We start from the raw sequence: 21,396 nt of genomic DNA on the forward strand, positions 1-21,396 counted from the left end.
TCGGTCTACTCCATTGATTTTGAGATTGAAGGTTTTTGAAACTGGTAAAACTGTAATGGTTGTTGGGATTAGGTTAACCAACTTCCTTGCCATTGGCACGTATTTTTTCTTTGCAAAGTGTGATGTGTCCAATTTGAAACTGATAGGTTAAAGGGGATAGCATTCCTGCCTTCCCCATTGGAATTTGGAAATTTAATAGTTACATTTTTTAAGCTAATTTTGCATTCAAAATATCAAATGATTACAGCTCAGATATATTTCTTACTGTCTCTGATTTGCCACACTAGAAACCAAACGAGAGACAAAAGAATAAAGAGTCTAAAGCAGCGTAACTGAAACACAGTTGACAATCTAGGACCTAAAAGTTCACAAAGATAATGCAGCCCCACCATGAGCGAAACTAGCAACAAAAAACAAAAGGTGTGCATTTGAATTCTGCAGAGTTTGAGACAACAAACTAAGAAGACTAAACATAAACTTTGAAAATAAAGTGCCAACAACCCATGTGGGCAAACATGGAAACCCAAGGAATAAAACCATAAAACATAAGAAACCTGAGAATTAAGAAGACAATGAGGTGTCAAATTTGATGGGTTGTTCCTCGACCTTGCATAGCAAAGGAATTGGAGAGTTGGGTGGAGATCCCATCTCTAGCCTGGCAAGCCATCCTACCACATCCAACATGAGATCCCTGAACTCGTCTTGTTAATGCATGAGGTTTACCTGAGTTTGTCTTTTGTCCACAAGGATCTTACCCAATACTAGCTTGACATGCCAATACAAGTCCATTGTATGAAGATAATGGTTCTATTGTCTCGAGAAGTTACCAGTTACTTACCATAACCTTCAAGTCCAAGGTCACCTGTCTTTTCTGCCGAATTTCTACCTCAACCAATCGATTTTCCCCTTGAATATCTGGTGGGGTGTGCTCATGAAAGCTATGAGTTGAATACTTGCATGAAATCTAGCTCTAGAATCACCAGAAGCTCCTTGACCTTCTCCTCCACATCAGCAACAAGCGTGTTAGCGCATCATGGTTGCCGAAGGCAATAAGACTTCACTAATGCCTGGTTGGAGCTGGGTGGGAAGCTGCAGAAGTTGGTGGTGAAAGAATTTAACCAAAAGGTCATGCCAAGAGGGCTACCCCATCGATGGACTCGAGGCAAGTCCTCCTCCTTTAGAAAAAACCACCAAAGGTGGAGGGAAAGCCGAAGGGGTTGGAAAAGACCCCTAACATGGGTAATCATGCGATAGTCAAAAGCCATAGCCGATGGAGGGAGCCTCAGAAGGAGGCGTCAGAGGAACAAAAAGAGGGTGAGCAAATTACCCAAGAGAAGGAGTATAGTGGGGGTTGCAAACCACGCAATAGAGCCGAGCGTTAAGATGTGCTAGGGAGCCTTTAAAACCCTCATTGTGAGGAGAGGTCTCATAAAAGAGCCTTGGTAATGTGGCGTGCAAAGAGGGGTGGCGAGGGGGCACATCATATCATACCCTTCATTTCCCCCATTGGAGCAGTTTATTTTTTCAATTGATCGAGAACTCTGATCGACTATTTGAGTAAGATTGTGAAACACATGGAATTTCAATCGCTGCTCTTGAAAAACTAGTCAGATACAACTTTTTACCCCAAAAACGATTCTATTTTCGCAAATTTTTTTATTATTAAAAAAATATTATATCGAAAGTAAAAATCAAAGCAGTTATAACAAACCAAAATGAAAATAATACTGTAGTATTTCGCTGTGGGAATTATTTGCCACACTTGTCACCTACAAGGTGTCAAGTTAATCTATAATAAACTTGAGGTCAGATCAATGGAATATATAAAAGATAATGATAATTTTATTTTAAAGAAATAATATAATTCTTACATCGAAGTTGCAAAGAAATATCACAACAATGTAAAATCATTCTAAAACAAAATGATATATTCTAAGCACATGAAAGCCATCATTAAGTTCTCAGTAACTAACAATGTATCTTCGAAATTAAAAGTGGTGTATCTACATGAATAGATAAAACAAATTGGGTAACAATTCAGAAATTCCATTTTGGAAGTCAAGAACCTTTGTTTTAAGCTACTGAACGTGTTTGAAATTCACGAAATAGCATTTTGGGTTAGATTAGTAAGATCTGCAAAGCTTTCTATCAGTTTGTCGACTATTATTTCATGGCAATAGTTCTCTTTTTCCATTTGAAAGCTCTTGAAGATGTGAAATGCATGATTGATAATTGTACAGGTAACTGCTGCGTTGAGACAGGCTGGACTTGAGTCTTCTAACTTGATTGTTGGTATTGACTTCACTAAGAGCAATGAATGGACAGGTGATATAACTGATTCTTATCTCTCCATGTGCCCATGCCAGAAAACAGAGAAAACCAGATGACTAATATTGTAGGTTGGTTTGATTAAGCTATGCAAACTTCAATTGTCAATTCATTAGTCTTGGTGATTTCAGGGAAACACTCTTTTAATGGGCGAAGTCTACATGAGATTGGCAGTACTACAAATCCATATGAACAAGCTATTTCTATTATTGGACGTACTTTGTCTCCTTTTGACGAGGACAACCTAATCCCATGTTTTGGCTTCGGTGATGGTTGGTAACTATAAAGCTTTTATCCATTTTAATTGCATCTTTATGTATTTATACATGGTAATCAGATTAGAACTGACTATGGTCTATCTTAGGCATTTGATTTCCACTAATATTTAGCTATGCATGGAACAGCAACTACACACGATGATAGTGTCTTCAGCTTCTATGAAAACAATCGACCCTGCCATGGCTTTGAAGAAGTACTTGAGCGCTATAAGCAGATTGTTCCACATCTAAAATTGGCTGGTTTGTAGCTTATCTTTCTTCTACAAATGTTTCTTATAATTATGGCCATGGTCATGGGTTTTGTTCATAAAGAGCTTCCTATGAACTAAAAGGATAGGAAATCTTTCGATAACTCAGTTGATGTGACTATTCTGCAGTCTTGTTGAAAATAATGGACAAAAAAATGAAAATGAAAATATAGCTTATTTAAATGGCTGCAACTTGACTGAACAGTTAAAGAATTTCTATATACTTTGTGCATGAAGAAATTCGAGTTGAATGACTGAATTCAGAAACAATATAAACAGGATAGTAGGGACACTAGAAAGTGGAAAGGTGAGATAAGGCACCGTTAAACAACAAATCAAAGAAGGTCAACAAGAAACATCAGGACGTGGATAGTGAAAAGTTAGTTCATGACATAAAAACGAGTGGACAAGAAGCAATTAATTAGATTCAAAATAGGTTCAGCCTTTTCTATTTGACAAGTGCATTTTGTTGAAGTAAATTGTTAAACGCACATGGGCAGCAAGGGCAATCTGAAAGATAATCAGAGAGTACAATTTTTATTAACAAATGATTTACATTTATAGTACAATATGTGACCGTTGGGTTCCACATCCCAAGGTCTCTTGGACTACTTAGTCTATTCAGCTTCCACACTAACCCATTTAGGATTAGGTGTCCAACATTTCCCCCTTTAATCCGAAGGGTTATGTATGAGTCCAAGAAGAGCGCTGTAATACAAAATGTGCAAAAATGCATGGCAGCACTAGGCTGAATGTGCTCTCTGAAATGTTGGTATAAAGGGCAGTGGTTTAAGGATGACCACCAACACTGGAACGCTTAGTGCAGTTCCCGGAACTCTTCCAAAACTGGCAAGAAACTGAAGTCTTATGCTAGAGGAAGTGATCCTATTGTTTTAAAGAGGGAAACCTTCAACCATGAAAGGGAGGCCTCACCTTGCATAAAAGGGAGAACTTCAACCTGAAAAGGGAAGTCTCAACTTGTGATGGTTTAAGGATAACCAACAACTCTGGAATGCTTAATGCAATTCATGGAACTCTTCCAAATCTGGTAAGACGCTGGTGTCTTCTACTAGAGGAAGTGTTCTCAATTTTGTTCCTGGAATTCTTCCAAAACTGGCAAGAAGCTGAAGTCTTATGCTAGAGGAAGTGTCCCAGATTGCCAACTAAAGGCATGTTCAGGGGCATCTTTGTCTCTGGCTACAACTCTGAAACTGGTGTGGCAGGTTGTGGCTCAGGCTCGCTTGATGTGATTTTAAAGCTTGTAGATGACCATCATTTCCCCCCTTGTCAGATACAAGGTGATATGATGGAGAAAACTCAACTGCAAGACTGTTCAATACTCTGGAACAAGTTCTGACATGTGTTTGGAATATCTTCTTGGCTGTTGATGCCCATTGCCAAGAAGCGATCCATCCAAGATGAATCTTTGTTCTTGCAGGACGTTTATTTCTGAAGCATCTGTGTGAAGAATGGCTGGTTTTATGACAGTGCTTACATGGATGAAGATCAAAACAGTGATCTTTCAAATGGCCAACTCGGTCACAGTGTTGGCATTTCATGATTTGTTGTTGTTGTTGTTGTTGCTGTGGAAGAGGGGCAAAATCTGGAACAGCTCGATATGAACTGTCATGAGGAGCAGCTGAACTATCATGAATGAATCCAACACTCTGAAACTGAATGGGCTTTGAGTAGTCTGGAATATGAAAGGACAAGTCCTTGTCATATCCAAGACCAGTTTTGTGCTTGTTGTGGACAAGCTGTTCCCAAGATCTGATGATGGGCTTGGGAAGTGCAGACTGAGTTTCTGCATCTGCATGTACAACTGTTGCTTTATCTGAATGAACTGTAACATTATTGTCTTGTTGTTTATGGGAGTCTGTTTCAATCTTCTGAACAGAAACAGGTTCAGAATGATGACTCCACTGCTGTAATTCTTCTTGTTGTAGCTGAGATTCAAGCTGCAAAAAATCAATCTTTTCCTGTGCATTTTGTAGACATGTCTGAATTTCTGAGAGAGATCCTATGCTGATTTGTAATGTGTCATCAACAGTAGATTGTATAACAGTTTTCATGAACTCTAATACTTCACTGATTCTGGCCATTTTTCTTCAATGTCAGATTTACACCTTAAAAAAACTGATCACAATTATTACTTAATGCAGAAAAGTAATATCCACTCACAGTACACAACAATATCTTGTATAAATGTGCAGCAAATGAATCAGGGAATCAATGCATATATATGTAGACAGAAACTATAATGGGTTTTAAATACAATGCCACAATTGGGGCAGCAACAACTGCAAACTTGCTTGGATCCTTCAAGTACTCCTTCACTTTCAAATCAGAAATGATGGCTATCAAAACTTCAATAATTATAACACCATGTCATGGGCATTGGAATGAATCTCTAGCATGCTGAAACAGCAGTGATAGACCTCCTTACATGTCCAAATACTTAGCAAACTGTATAGTGCTGGTCATATATTCCATAGCATTTTACCATGACCTTTCAAAATCCTTCCAACTATGCACAGTTTCAGGAAAACCTCCAGGAGATTAGAGAATACTCACCCCTGCTTCAGATGTATATGCAGCCAATTATTAAGGAGATTTGACTCTTTGACAGTGATAAAATCTGCCCACAAAGGACAACTAGAACACAAACTGATAGAACTTGATTTGAAGATGCTTTTAAAACATTTGATTTTAATAATATATCGGCCTGCAACGTATATTATTTTTCATATAATACCAAGAAGTCTTCTAACGAACGCAGAGCATACACTGTCTAGTACCACAATCCAACAGAAATTGTTAAGACACCGTATTCACCATACTATTGCATATATGCCACTTTTTCACTGCAAATTTTACATCGGAGGCAACACTCTAGGGACCGAAAATCACTATAACACATTATCAATACAGCCCTCAAAATTTCAACAGACTTTCCAACAAATATATACCACTGCTTGCATCAAAGATGAAATATTTGATGCCTATGACCGAAATACATCGACTTTCAGTGTCGCTGGTTAACACTTCTCAATCTATGCTATCGAATTCAGAGTTATTACATCAACCGACAATCTTTTATCAATCCTACAAACATTGTATGTCATGTACTTCGTTTCCAGACTCTCTGTCAAGTACGATTATTCTTACCAATGCTGGAAATGTCATTCCATCTGCATTCCAGAGTAGTTCTACTCTGCAAGACAATTCATGAAAACACCCACAGATTTCTGCAATTTCCTATTACTTCAATTCACGATTTCCTATACCATGATAATTATATGGCTTGAACCCCAGGTGCGCATGTGGAGGGATGGAGTTTCAGTGGTGTAATACCACTGTGACTGCAAAGCCTCTACACGATCGTGGACACAGCTAAACTGGCGCTTCCTTCCATGGTGTTTTCAGTACTACGGTTGTCGAATAGAAGTGCTAGCATCGATGGAACACTTTAACTTCTCCGAAATACCAATAGCGTTAATACCATTCAATACCGCATTCAAATACCATTCAATAACACATTCAAATGGAAACCATATAAATGTCGATACCAGGAGCTGTCTCCCACACAGAGATACCATTCAAATGTTATTATTCAAACGCATTCAACATGACATATAAAATTTGAACAACGCATATACCAAGTGAATGCAAGCATTGTATACACCAAATCAGTTCAACACATACACCACTTTTGTATTCACCAAAACTCTTCTCAGCCAAATCAAAAGAATACCAATGAGCGCCTGAAAACCGCTAAAGCTTACCATTCAAATGATTTTTTAAACAACCGCAGAGCACTGTATAGTTCAATGCATATACTGATTTTGGACGGGCATATGTATAAACCCACGGGACGGTTGAGTTGCTTCTCGATAAAGCAATACAGGCATATGTATAAACCCACAGCGTTAATACCATTCAATAACGCATTCAAAGCAGATTCATTCAACAGCGTTAATACCATTCAATAACACAGCGTTAATATGATTCAATACCGCATACCAGGAGCTGGAAAACTTCGGACCTTCATCGATGGTGGCGTATCTACCACTCAGCATTCAACGCAGATTCAATGATCTCTGCTTTACTTTGATTCCATGTTAGGCAGCGTAACAGTAGGAAATACCAAGCGTTCATCAAACAGTGGGAGCTAGGCGTTCATCAAACAGTTCTGACATCAAAACGTTCTTCTGGGCGTTCATCAAACGGTTCTGACATCAAAACATTCTTCTGGGCGTTCATCAAATGGTTCTGATACCAATGGGTAGCGTAACAGTAGGAAATACCAAGCGTTCTTCATTAAAACATTCAATCGATTCCTTCACGTGAATTGTTTCATTGATTCAGGACAGACAGAATCCTGACAAATTCTGCGTCTAGATCAACCTCTGCACATCGATTAATCAGTGCTAAAACAAATTAAATTGCTTTAATTCATGACTTTGTCAGATGTAATTCTTCAGCACTCGACTTTACCAAGCAACTCCAGGTGTTAATTCACTGCATAATGCTCACAAACAAAAATCGACCCAACAAATCTTGTCTTCCTGTTATGAAATTGCACAAAAATCGATTTATTAACCTCAACAACGCTATTATTTAGTTTAATTGTGATTGCCCATTTCATGCAATTCAACCAACTTCAAATGCCTTTCCTCAACATGTGCAAACAAAGTCGATATGAATCGATACTCATTTACAAGCAGAGCTTACAATCTTTTAATACAAACAAAACATACTTCGATTACAAAATTCCTCTCATAGGCACACACAGCAAATTGTTGCTAACGTTTGAAGAGCATACATTACAATTCTTCTCTTATAAACCAGCAAATTAAATACTAGCAAATTCATCATTTCAACTCTTAACACAGAAATTGACCCATACACGAATCGACCAAGTTAAGGCTCATAACTCAAATCCAACACTTTCATAAAACAAATGGTTCAAAAAAATTATGCAGGGCAGGAATACGCCCGCTCTGATACCATGTTAAACACACATGGGAAGCAAGGGCAATCTGAAAGATAATCAGGAGAGTACAATTTTTATTAACAAATGATTTACATTTATAGTACAATATGTGACCGTTGAGTTCCACATCCCAAGGTCTCTTGGACTACTTAGTCTATTCAGCTTCCACACTAACCCATTTAGGATTAGGTGTCCAACATAAATGACAGATTATTTGACAAGTGCATTTTGTTAAAGTAAATGACAACTATAATTATAATGGTCAGTTATATATTACATATAGGCATTAATAAAGTTATTTTGACTTTAGGTTATTTTATGCAATAGATATTAAATATAGGCATTAATAAAATCACTCTGATTTTAGGTTATTTTATGCTTTTATTCATTATTTCATTTTAGTTTGTTTCTTGGTCTATCCCATATTCATAAAATAGATTGATTTGACTAGATTGTAACTTTTTATAAGAAATTTTTGTTTTTCCATTATCAATTCAATCTTGTATTTTTTTTTAATGTGATCATGTTATCATTATATGGCATAAGAGACCAACATTCTCAAAGCCATATTATTAAGCCTTTGAAAACCAAGGTTTCCACTCTTGTGACTGCAATAGTTTAGGTGCCACATCAATAGTCTAGGTGCCACAGAATCCGTGTGAGCATAAAGATCTAGGGACTGTTGCCAATAGACATGGATTAAAGGATCACCATTGTGACATATCAAAGAGCCAAAAAAGTTTCAAATCATTAAAAACTAGGATCAATAGATTTTTGGTTTTAAAACCCTAATTTATCATAAATTTGCATGTTTGTTTTTCAATGATATATGTGGCTACTGCTGCCAATAAGATCTAGTATCTAGGTTTCCTTACTTTGGGATTGCACATTGAGGAAGAAAAAACAAGTATTTCAACACTTTACTTTGTTTTAGTGTCTATTTTTGCATTTGTGACTTGTAGCAATGGCCTCTTTACCCAACATCACACTCAAACACAACATGGGGTTCTATAGCAAGAACTACAATACGTAAAAGCAGCATATGTTGGCCATATTTGATTATAGGTGCTTGGCTGCTATCGTCCTGGGTAATGATCTCTGACCACAAGTTACAGTTAGAGTCAAGGACAACTTTGATGAGTGAGATAGAGAAGCATTAAAACTACTTAAGTTATTTGTGATAGATGAAATGCTCTCGGAGGTCTAGATAGGGAATAGAGATTTGGAAGCATTTGAAAGAGTTGCATGAAACATTGGACAAGGGCAAACCCTTCTTCATGAAGAATATGTCGTCTTCGATCATGATGGACAAGAGGGCATAAGATATCAATACACTTTGGCATCAATTGTATGGGCATCTTAACTTGATTCACCTCTCTTAGTTAGCTTGAGAGAATTTGGTAGATAGACTTCCTAACATTCAATGGTAGATTTAGGGTGTATGTGGAGCTTGTTAGACAAGGAAGCAACATTGAGCACAATTTAATAAAGGACAAGCATGGAAAGCATAGAGAGTCCTTCAATTGGTTCATGTAGACAGTTGTAAACCAATGAACATGGCATCAATTATTGGTGCTAGGTAATTCATTATGTTTGTGGAATACTAAAGTAGGGAAACGTCGGTGTACTTTCTGGAATTAAATTTTAAAGTGTTTATTAAATTTCAAAAGTTTAAAGCATTAGTAGAAAAACGTTGGGGTGTCACTTTACCAATTTTAGGTTTGACAATGGTCGTGAATTCCGTTCAAAAGATTTTGATAACTATTTTGTTAAACATGGAATTAAAAGACAATTCACTACACCCTACACTCCATAGCAAAATGGAGTGGTTGAGAGGCAAAACAGTATTATCATAGAGATGGTTTAGACTCCAGTGTATAATGGAGAACAAGTGTGTTCCTAACAAGTTTTGGCTTGAGGAAATATTCACAAAAATATACCTATTATGGATTTCTAACAATGGTGGTGAAGCAAAGGCCCCAAAGGAAGCATGGTTTGGGAGGTACCCCAGTGTTAGTCATCTTAAGTCTTTGGTTCCACTACTTATGCTTATATTTTAGATGAGAGGAATACCGAGTTAGACTCTAAAAGCAAGAAATTGATGATCATAGGGTGCAACAATAGTCATAAAGCCTACAAATTGGTTGATGTTGACACCAATCAATTGAACTTCAACATAGATGTTGTTGGTAATGAGGAAGTTGGACCTTTCTAGACTTCTTTAGAGATCAAAATCACAAAACATTAGATTGTTTCAGCCAAGGATTTAGGTATCAAGCTTCAGGGAACTTCACCCAAAAAGGGGGAAGATTCTAAACATGAGGAGTCTCTAGGACCTGATTTTGATGATTCCAATACAGGTACACGTAGCCCAGATCATTGTGACAACTTTGATGGGGAAGATCCTAAGAAGAGACCAAAGTGGTGGCACAACACCATTGGATATGTTTGAGTTAGTGAAATGATCAAGGCACAATCATTGAGAGGTAAGAGCAAACAAAACCAAACATGGTTAACTTTGCTTTGATGGCAATGTTCAAGAAGTCTATGAGCCACAAGTGTTCGAGAAGGAAAAAGGAAGACATGAATGGGAGAAGGCCATGATAATTGAATGTGAAAGTGTAATGAAAAAGAATACTTGGGATCTCACAACTATTCAACTAGGGAAGACACCCATTGGCCATAAATGGGTACACAAGATCAAGTACAAGGAAGATGGCATGATTGACAAATACAAGACATAATTGGTCACAAAAGGGTTATCTCAATGAGGAGGCATTAACTAGGAGGAGAGCTTTGTCCCTACAACAAAGATGGGTACCATCTGGTTAGTTCTCACCCAGGTGACACAATTTGGTTGGAAGGTCCATCAGAGGGATCAAAAGAGCACCTTTCTCAGTGGAGATTTGGAGGAAGATGATCTAAATTGGATCATTATATTATTCATCATCTATCATGATGCTTTGAGAGTGGAAAAATTGGAAGAATCAACTTGCAAGGTCATTTTTATTGGTGATTCCAAATTTGAAGAATTGGATTTTGAAACTTTCTAAAACCATTTTGAGGCATCAAATGTTGTTGTTTTGTTAATTTTTGTAGCATCGGATGTGTTCTAGCCACGAAATTTGTTGCAGAGGCTAGAATACACGAGACCTCCAAAACCCAGAAATCGTTTCTAGAAATTCCACCTAGAGATGACTTAATTAGATTATTAACCTATTTTTTAATGTTTCCTAAGTCTAAACTTAGGAAAATTGGTTAATTAATAAGTCAAGGTGAGAATTATCTAAAAACTCACACGGATCGACGGGGAATTAATCTGGGCCCTTGATTAAGTTCTAATCTTGGTCGTTGGTGCTCCTACAGAAGATTATAAAAAGTCGGTGGGTAGATGGAGAACATGCACCAGAGCAGATACTCAGTGATCGAGACAATTTGATTTTCTAGTGGCAAGAGAAATAGAGTCAAAGGTCGAGTTGCAAGTGGCAGAGGGCAAAGTAGCATGTTTCTGAAGGAGTCTACAGTTCCAGAAGAGTTAGAAGAGAAGGCCGAAAATATTACTCAGGAGGTAGCGTCGGGACTGCGCAACGCCTCAAGATAGGCAGTTCGATTTAGCCAGAAGGAGGGTCGATTCAACGTTCAGAGGCCGAGAAAAATTCCAAGAGGCCAGAAGAATCACTTCTAGTGGCAGCAACAGACTAGACATCACATCGAAGGCAGTTTGTAGCCAATATGAATAGGGCTTGCACAGAAGCAACGCAGAACACTGACGTAGAGGGTTCCATAGCTAGTTCTGAGGCTCAATTTGTTGCGGGATTGCTTGAGGAGGGTAAATTCCCTTAGATATTTTTGCCAATATTTTTCTCAGAAAGAAACGCTAGTTTGGCGTCATTTTATTGTACTCAAAATTTTGTTGTTGCATAAATAATAAAGCCTCAATTGTTGCATTGGTTTTCCCACATTGGATTTTTCCATGGCCAATTGTCCAAAAATAACAGTGTCACAATTCTTGTGTGTGTGCTAGAATTTCTCAGCTTTCCAGTATTTTATTTTCCGTAGTATTTTATGGTGAACATTGCAGTTGTGATTTATTCATTGTTTGTCGTAGCAAATAAACTGCATAATTAAATTTACAGTTAAAAGAATAATTTCTAATTACTGCAATAGATGAAATGTTCACATGTTTGGGGTAAAAAATTTCCCACTTTAGCATTAGACCCCTGGATGTAGATCTACCCTCAAACACCTTTCCAACGGAGCAACAATCACATCTATTTGAGTTCATATGCAAAGGTTATGCCTCCTACAAGTTGACCTGTCGTATTGACCACCACAGTACAAGTGGATGCACAACAACCCTTGTTACTCATGCATATGGGGCTAGCCACGTGTGGACTTTGAAGGAGACTCTAGAAGGTTCAAACTTGTAACTTTAGTTGAGTGTTGAGGGAGTCAAACCATACCCCTAGTTGGCTATCAAGCTATGTTAAATACCAAGCCACTAGGAGGGGTAGGAGTTCCATTCTATGCTACTGTATTGTGTTCCATAGTAACTTGAGCAAAGTAACTTGGAGTGGGAAGTTAGAGCGCAGAATGGAGGGTTCAGATCCTATAGCAACTTTACAAGCCAGAGATCTCAGATAGCTACATGGAGATTACCTCTTTCGTTGTACTTGCATATTTCCATACTAAAGAAAAAAGAGCAAAGCAACCTCACCTTCTAGCTCGTCAAAAGCAACCTCGCCTTCTAGTTGGGTTATATCCTGTAAGGGTTTCCTAGCAAAAAAAATGTGTCTATTGTGGATGTTGTGTTTATTTCTTAATGTTCTATATTTTTCACATTTTAGTTGATTTATTCATTTAAGCATAAAAACAACAATGATGCAATCACCAACACGACTCCCATGCATCAAGTTAATCCTTGAGATGCCAAGTTAGCACCATATACAATTGTTGTGCCATAACCAATTGCCATTATCTTGTCTTGTGGGGGTGTGTGTCAATAGCAGATAGTGCCCACTTTACCTCATCTCATCTCATGGGGGTGCACCATTAACTGATTGCACCCACTCATTCACTCACCCACACCAATAGCCAACGCATCAACCCATCTTATGTAGGGGTGCGCCAATAACTGATTACACATCTCCCTAATCTTGTCTTGACTCTCGCTTTCCTGCACCAATAACCACATTGGCTCGTCTCAACTCATTTTGTGACAGGCACGCCAAAAACCAAACCCTTGACATGCCAACTCAGTCGTACCATGTGATATTGCAAGTGCTCACGCTGAAAACCCCAAATTTCCCAACCGAACACCAAAATGAAAGTGTTTTACATACTTGTGATGGATACGTTGCCAAGCTTTCCAACTCAATCATGGACGAGGCGTGCACACTCATCACACTGAGGGTCTGACATCCCACCCCACTCAAAATTGTTATTATCATCGACAACGCTACAACCAACAAACTTATGTCACCGACTGAAGCCCAATTTCCATATGAAGTGTTTTACATACTTGTGATGGATACACTGTGCCCAGTGATGATGTCGCCTTGCTTTCCAACTCAATCATGGACAAGGCGTGCACACTCATCACACTAAGGATCTGACATCCCACCCCACTCAAAATTGTTATTATCATCAACAACACTCCAACCAACAAACTTATGTCACCCACTGAAGCCCAATTGCCATGTGAAGTGTTTTACATACTTGTGATGGATACACTGTGCCCAGTGATGATGTTGCCAAGGTCTCCAACTCAATCATGGACAAGGCGTGCACACTCGTCACACTGAGGGTCTGACATCCCACCCCACTCAAAATTGTTATTATCATCGACAACGCTCCAACCAACAAACTTATGTCACCGATTGAAGCCCAATTGCCATATGAAGTGTTATACCTTGGATCTTGCCCTTCTTGTCATATACTCGTGAACACCCTTGCATGCCTCTATGTGTTGGATCCCCTTATGTCTCCAACTAAAAAGGTAGGTAATATGATCACAACACCAAATCCACAAGAACTCATGTCATTACACAAGTGCAACCACCTCGAATCCCAATGGAATCTAAGTAGCTCTTCAAATCATCCTACTCTACTCAGAAGAATGGTACCCTTGACATGCCCCATCGTATGACTCGCCACCCAATTGCAATAGTGAGCCAACTCCTCATGGCTCAATGTGAAGGTGAGTTAGGGTAGTCATCGTGACCACCACCTCCATCTCCATTCTCAAATTGTCCTGCTAGAAGAACTCCTCCATACCTCTATGTCACGTACATCAACAAAGGCACATGGATCTCGATTTTGCCTCTTGCCTCCTCAATGAGTCTCTCCAACTCTAAACCATGGGGCCACTCTCTCTCTCCAAGTGTCTCTCTGGATGAGACAATCTCTTGCTTGGCCCATATATTCCAAGGAACATCTCCTCCTTGGCCACTATCTTGGATCAAGGGTGTCTCTATCGTCTCCTCCGTGGAACAAACAGGCATCCTCGTTCACTCTACAACTCTCTACTCTAGTTTTGTGTCTACCCAAGAACTCTATCTATTAAAGACGCTAAGATTGTTGGAAATATTGAGAGGAGGGATGAATCAGCATTTCATAAATTTTAAACAACTCCCCCAGAACTCTACCTATTAAAGACACTAACATTGTTGGAAACACTGAGGAGGGATGAATCAACATTTCATAAATTTTAAACAATTTATAGATCATAGAACATTAACAAGAATCACACCACAAGAATAGTACACAAGGATTTATGTGGAAACCCAATGTGGGAAGAAAACCATAGAAACTTATCTAGATAGTTACAATTTTGTTTACAAGCTGCAACTTGATGTGGGCTACAACCCCCAGGTTTACCAACATCCACTGGAAGGAGGCGACAACCTCCTCAAGGAAGCATTAGGGAATTTTTGAGGTCTAAAATGGGCCTCTTAAGGAAATTATAAAATAATAGTGGAAATAATAAAATAAGATTACATTACATCATCAAATTTGAGAGGGGAAAAAAGAAAAAACTATTTTTTCAACTTGTATTTTCAACTTATCTCCCTGTTTACTATAACAATCATCTTAGATGAGCAGAGACAACAATGAAGTGATTTGTGAGTGAATAAAAGCTATTGTAAGTGGGTCACTATTCCTGATATAGGAGCCCAAAAGATTCTCCTTCTTATCTCAAATAGTAAGGGTGGCAGGGTGGTGTCAGGCAAGGAAGTTGTAGCATTAGGGGAATTTTGAGGTCTAAAATGGGGCCTCCTAAGAAAAATGTACAACCAAAATAAACTTTATAAGAACCAATAGGATTCAAGATGATAATGTCAACCATGGGGGATGATTCACCATTTTTGGAGTAAAAAAATAAAAAGGTTAATAAATAATAAAATAATAAAACTATTTTTTCGACTTGTATTTTCAACTTTTCTCCCTAAGGTTTTACTCAAATTTGGAGTAGGAGTATTCATTGGATGCAAAATTTAATTCCTCATCCAAAGAGTATCCATGTTGCATACTTTCAATGGACCTTGCTACATGAAAAATGAGAAATACATGAAAAACGTGATTGCAATCACATTTTTTCATGTATTTCTCATTTTTTGTGTAGCAAGGTCCATCGAAATCATGCAACATGGGTACTCCTTGGATGAGGAATTAAATTTTGTAGCCAACGAGTACTCCTACTCAAAATTTGAGTAAAACCTTAGGGAGATAAGTTGAAAATACAAGTTGAAAAAGTAGTTTTATTATTTTATTATTTATTAATCTTTTTATTTTTTTATTCCAAAAATGGTGAATCATCCCCCATGGTTGACATCATCATCTTGAATGCTATTGGTTCTTATGGAGTTTATTTTGGTTGTACATTTTTCTTAGGAGGCCCATTTTAGACCTCAAAATTCCCCTAATGCTACAACTTCCTTCCCTGACACTACCCTTACAATTTAAGATAAGAAGGAGAATCTTTTCGGCTCTCGTATCAGGGATAGTGACCCACTTACAATAGCTTTTATTCACTCACAAATCACTTCATTGTTGTCTCTGCTCACCTAAGATGATTGTTGTAGATCTTATTTAACGCTTACAAACCAAGTAAATTATAATACCAACAACCAAAAGACTCATACTTCATAACAATGTTTGAATCAGTCCTTGAACAACATTAGAGTATGTCTTTGGAGCTCGGCTTACTCACAAAAATCCAGTCCCGGCAAACCCTTAATCTCGTGCGGCTAGAACAACCCTAATTCAACCTTTCTTTTATGGCCAAAACAACAAACAATGTAAACTTTGAAATGGGAACTATAAACTCAAAACGGGAACTCTGGTAAAAAAACCCCGAAAAAACATCAAAAACAGTGCTAAAAACTAAAGTGTTGATGCTGGAATAACACTTTTTTTTTCCAGGGTAAATTTTCAACATATTTTAAAAATGGCGGTGAAAACCAATTTTTTGTGCAAAAATTGTCCAAAAAATACCCTCAAAACGAAGTGTTGATGTTCGAATAACATTTTTTTTCCCAATGGTAAATTTTGTGCAAAAAACACCTTCAAAACGAAAAGTGTTGATGTTGGGATAACAAATTTTTTTTCAAAGGTAAAATTTCAACATTTCGAAATAATAACGTAAAATATTTTATCATGACCCCGAAAAACATTAAAATTTCAAAAAAAAAAAAAAAAAATATATATATATATATATATATATATATTAAAACAATACAAAAACACAAAACAAAAAAATAACAAAACATAAATAAAAATATATACTAAAAACAAAACATAAAATAAAAATAAAAATCAATTATAAAAATGTAAAAAAAAAAAAAAAACAAAAAACAAAAAAACAAAAACAAAATTAACCTATAAAATATAGGAATTAAAAATCTGGAAAAAAATTTTTACAAATTATAAATAAATAAATAGTAAAAAAAACATATTTATATTAAAAAAAACACATACACACACACACTAAAAAAAACTATAAAATTAAGTAGGTAAAAATAGAAAAATTAACAAAAAAATTAACAAAAAAAATAAAAAAAAAAATGAAAATTAAAAACAAACTAGATTTTTAAAAAAATGGAAAATTAACAACAACAAAAAATAAAAACTGGTGAAATTAAGATTAAAATGATGATTACTTAAAAAAATAAATGTAAAAATATATATATATAAAAGACACAAAATAAATTAAAAATGTTTAAAAAAATTGTTTCATAAACTATAAAAGAATTTGAAAAAAAATAAAATTAAATTAAATTAAAAAATTTATATATATAAATCATTAAAAAAGAAGCAAACAAGGAAAATAAATAAATAAAAATATAAAATTAACAAAAAAAAAATTAAAACTAGTAAAATTAATATTAAAAACATTTAGAAAAAACTAAAAAGACAAAAATAAGCTCATATATATATATATATATATATATATATCAAAATTTTAAAAACATAAGTCTTTTCCAATTATAAAAAAATAAATAAATAAAAATTAAAAAACATTTTAAACTAAAAAAATGTGTTTTTGATTTTTTTTAATATATATATATATAACATTTTTTATAAAATTTTCATTATTTATTTAAAAACAAACCAAACAATAAAGTTTAAATATAAATTTTATTTTTTAAACAAAAAATTATTAAATTTTAAATTATTAAATTTTAATTTATTAAACATTTTAATAAAATTAAATTATTAAAAAATTTATTAAACAATTTTTTTAATTATTAATAAATATTTAATAAAAACGTTTTTAATAAACATATTTATAATTAAAAATTAAAATTGTTTAATTTGGGCGAAGGACCACCAAATTTTTATTTTTATTTTTAAATTTTTTTTTAATAATTTTTTAAATTTTAAATTAAAAGATTAAATTTGTTTTAAGAAAATTAAATTTTTTTATGATTTGTAAAAAAAATGATGTTCAACAAAAAAAATGTAAATTTTATTTTTTTTCCTTTTTAAATATAAAATATAGGTTTTATTTTTTTTTTAAATATAGAATGTAGGTTTAATAATTTGTATTTTTAGATTAATAAAAATATAAATAAATAATAATAATAATAATTGTTTTAAAAAAATTATTAAAAAAATGATTGTTTAAAAAAAGTTATTTGTTTATTTATTTAAAATAAAATATGTATGTTTAATAAAAAATAATTACATTTTTTTAATAAAAAAATACGCATTTTTTTTGTTTTTTTAATATTTTAAATTTATTTTTGTTTTTTAAATATTAATTTTACCAGTTTTTTAAATTTGTTCCTTACTTTTCTTTTATTTTTTTAAACTATTTTCTTCTTTCTTTCTTTTTCTTTTCTTTTCTTTTCTCTTTTCTTTTTTCTTTCTTTCTTTCTTTCTTTTTTTTCCTGAGTTTTTGCTAATGTTTTTTTTTTAATTTATTTATTTTTACTTATATATATATATATATATATATATATCAATTTCTTTATGGTTTGTTTTTGCTAGTTTTTGCTAATGTTTTTTTTTAATTTCTCAATTTTTAATTACTTAATTTTATATATATATATTTTAATTTTGTTTTTTTTTCCAAATTCTTTTATAGTTTATTTGATAAAAAAATTTAACATTTTTATTTTTTATTTTTTATTTTTGTCTTTTTTATATATATTTTTATATTTGTTATTTAGAGACAATTATTTCATGTGGATTGAAAATTAATTAACGATGTATAAATATGTAGAACATCGACCTTTTTCTTTAAACATATCAACCTTCTTCTTTAAAGATGCAAATCAATAAAAACCTCACTACAAAAAAATAAAAATAAAAATAAAAACAAGAAAATATGAAGAAGAAGACCACTTCCAAAATTATTAAATTTACAAAATAATTATTCACAATTCATACATTAGAAATTTAAAGTCAAAAAATAGGTCTTTTAAAAAAAGGGTCTGATGTAGAATAACCACTTTTATAAATCAACATGAAAATCACTACCATTCCAAAACGCAATGTACATTAAAAAAAAATTAAAGTGCCAAAAACTATGCTCTAAAAAAACATGTGTGTTTTGCATCACCCATTTTCAAAATCGGGCCACTTTTTTGCTATCTCTACAAAACGGGTAACAGTATCAATTCCCGTTTCAAAGTTTACGTTGATAGCATCAATCCAGCCTCTTTCTGCAGCTAAAATCGGCCTTCTCCTCCAGCCTAGACAACCCCAAACTTAGCCTTCTCCTGCAGTCTTCACATGCCTAGTTCGACCTCCCTTCTGCGGCCTTCATAGGCCTAATTTGGCCTCTATTTTATGGTCTTCACAAGCCTAATTCGGCCTCCCTTCTATGATCTTCACAAGCCTAATTTGGCCTCCCTTTTGTGGCCTAAACAGGCCTAATACACAACCCTAACTTGGCCCCTCAACAACTCATATTTGGCCTTAAAACCTGCATTAGAATCAACCCTTAATCACTTCAGAAAAACGCTACCTGTCCCATAGAAACAAAAAAATAAAAATAAACCAAAACCCTTTAAAACTCAACCTCTGCTTGAGATCTTCAACAATGCCTTTAGCCTCATAATTTCAAGACTAATCACCCAAATAATCAAGAGTGAAAATGATGCTTTTGGAATGCACACAAGTGCCCTATTTATACTTGAAAAGGGGGGACTACAAGGAGGGTCACCCTGCCCTAAAACACCCTTAAAAATGGAGCCAACCAAACCTTTAAACAAAAATTTGATAGATAAATTCTTTTTTTTGGAGCTGACCTTGATTCACCTTTTGGAAGCCATTTTCAAAAATATAAATTTCTCTTTTTGAGATCAAATAGGTCAATGATTTGCAATAACCATGACCCATAATATTTCCATCAAATTTTGAGATGAAAACATCATTCATTTGGCGCACCAAACTTCAAATTTGAATATCTCTCCAACCAAGAGGACCCACGAGGTGTACCACCTATCAAACAAAATGGTGTGTCGAGGGCTAAAAATCTAGAGTGGTCTTGCACCCAAATTCACTGACTTTTGCACGCATAACATCATCGTATCAATAGCCCATTCACCCTTTGACATCAATGACAATTTATTCCAACAAAGGTCTGTGTATGCTACAAAAGAATAGACTCTACACGATTTATCCTGATGTGTTGCAACACCTCCATCCAACCATTGATCTATTCTATCAACCTTGTGAATAGAAGTCACTCTAGCTCTTGAATCCATGTCTCCTCTCAGGATTTGCACTACAACTAGATCCAGTCATGATAGAATGAATAAATCATCCATATGAGGTACTTGAACGACCTTCTTTACTCTCAAACTCCAACCTAGAAGCAACTCATAGTCATCAAGTTGCACGATGGTAAGGCTAGTCCTCCCCTACCCATCTCCAATTTTATAGGAACATCATCAATTGTCCCAATCACTCTCATATCTCTAGAGTTAACAACCTTGAAGGATGCATGAACCGACTCTTTGATCTTCACTTTCATCGATGTTGAACGATCCTTGTCCAACAACCAATCAATGAAAGTGACTTATTTAACTGGAGATGCTAAATGAAATTGCCTACCATCTTGTGTTGGAATCGTCCTTCACTCCTTGTACAATCTGCTAGAACACAAGTGCGCAATCCTCTTCCAACTACAATAGGAGTAGCAATCCTAAAATCTCAAGTAACAAACTTCATTCCAAAGAGGTTAAATCTGCTAACAAAAAAACAAAAAAAACAAAAACAAAAACAAAAAAACAAAAACAAAACAAAACAAAAAAATAAATAAATAAAATCAGATTTGAAAAAAATAAATGCTTAGAACAAAAACAGTAAATATTAAGGAAAATTTTAAAGATATTCTCCTTGGATATTTTTCTTTTAAAATAAATATAAACAACAAATAAGAAAATAAATTCATAGATTTACCTTCCTATGCTTTCACCATGAGCTTATTTGCTTGAGAGAATTTGTTCACAATGGATCTTGCCTTAAGACATGAGATGTTAACCAGGAACGAATAACAAAAAACACAAAATATAATTGACAAGAAAGATCTCTTTATTACCCTCCCATCCCCTCAAATGAGGTAGAGTGTCTTCCTTTTAGAGAAGGCATCTAAACCATCAGTTACAATTCCATATGTTTTTGAAAACAAGAGGAAAATCCAAGTGTTTTCCAACTAACCTTTATCTACATATAAGTTACAGATAAAGTCAATAATAAATAATGGACAAAGAAAGTTGTCCGATATTTTTAGAAGATTTAAAATAATAAAGTGGTCAAAGAACTTTTTTTAGAACTTCTACAAACCCAATAATTGAGACTAGTTGCGTTCATATGACCAACTCGTTCAATTTTACATCAAATATCTCAAGTGTGAATGTGGATATAAAGAAAGGGGAATACCCCTTTATACATGTGCTATCTAAAACATTATACTTTGAGAAATAATTCTCCAAATAATATTATGTGAACATGAAGACTAATGTAGATTCTTTGGAGACAAATTAAATGTCATGTAATTGTCACCCAAGCCTATAACGACACATCAAGCCTT

At 34.8% G+C, this 21,396-nt stretch overlaps 1 protein-coding gene across 2 annotated transcripts in view; it reads left to right on the plus strand.

The window, feature by feature from the left end:
* The window catches only part of LOC149248635 (E3 ubiquitin-protein ligase RGLG3-like), an 84,825-nt gene that overhangs the window by 44,671 nt on the left and 18,758 nt on the right, over nt 1–21,396 (plus strand). For both annotated transcript variants that reach the window (XM_089458483.1, XM_089458482.1), the window contains exons 3-5: nt 2,241–2,325; nt 2,460–2,600; nt 2,733–2,846. In XM_089458483.1, coding sequence (XP_089314609.1) covers nt 2,241–2,325; nt 2,460–2,600; nt 2,733–2,846 — 340 coding nt within the window. The remainder of the gene's footprint in view (nt 1–2,240; nt 2,326–2,459; nt 2,601–2,732; nt 2,847–21,396) is intronic.

This window comes from Pinus tabuliformis, chromosome 7 (assembly GCF_031772625.1).
Source record: "Pinus tabuliformis cultivar Carrire ecotype Pingquan chromosome 7, CPIR1, whole genome shotgun sequence".
In the NCBI taxonomy this organism is placed as follows: domain Eukaryota; kingdom Viridiplantae; phylum Streptophyta; class Pinopsida; order Pinales; family Pinaceae; genus Pinus; species Pinus tabuliformis.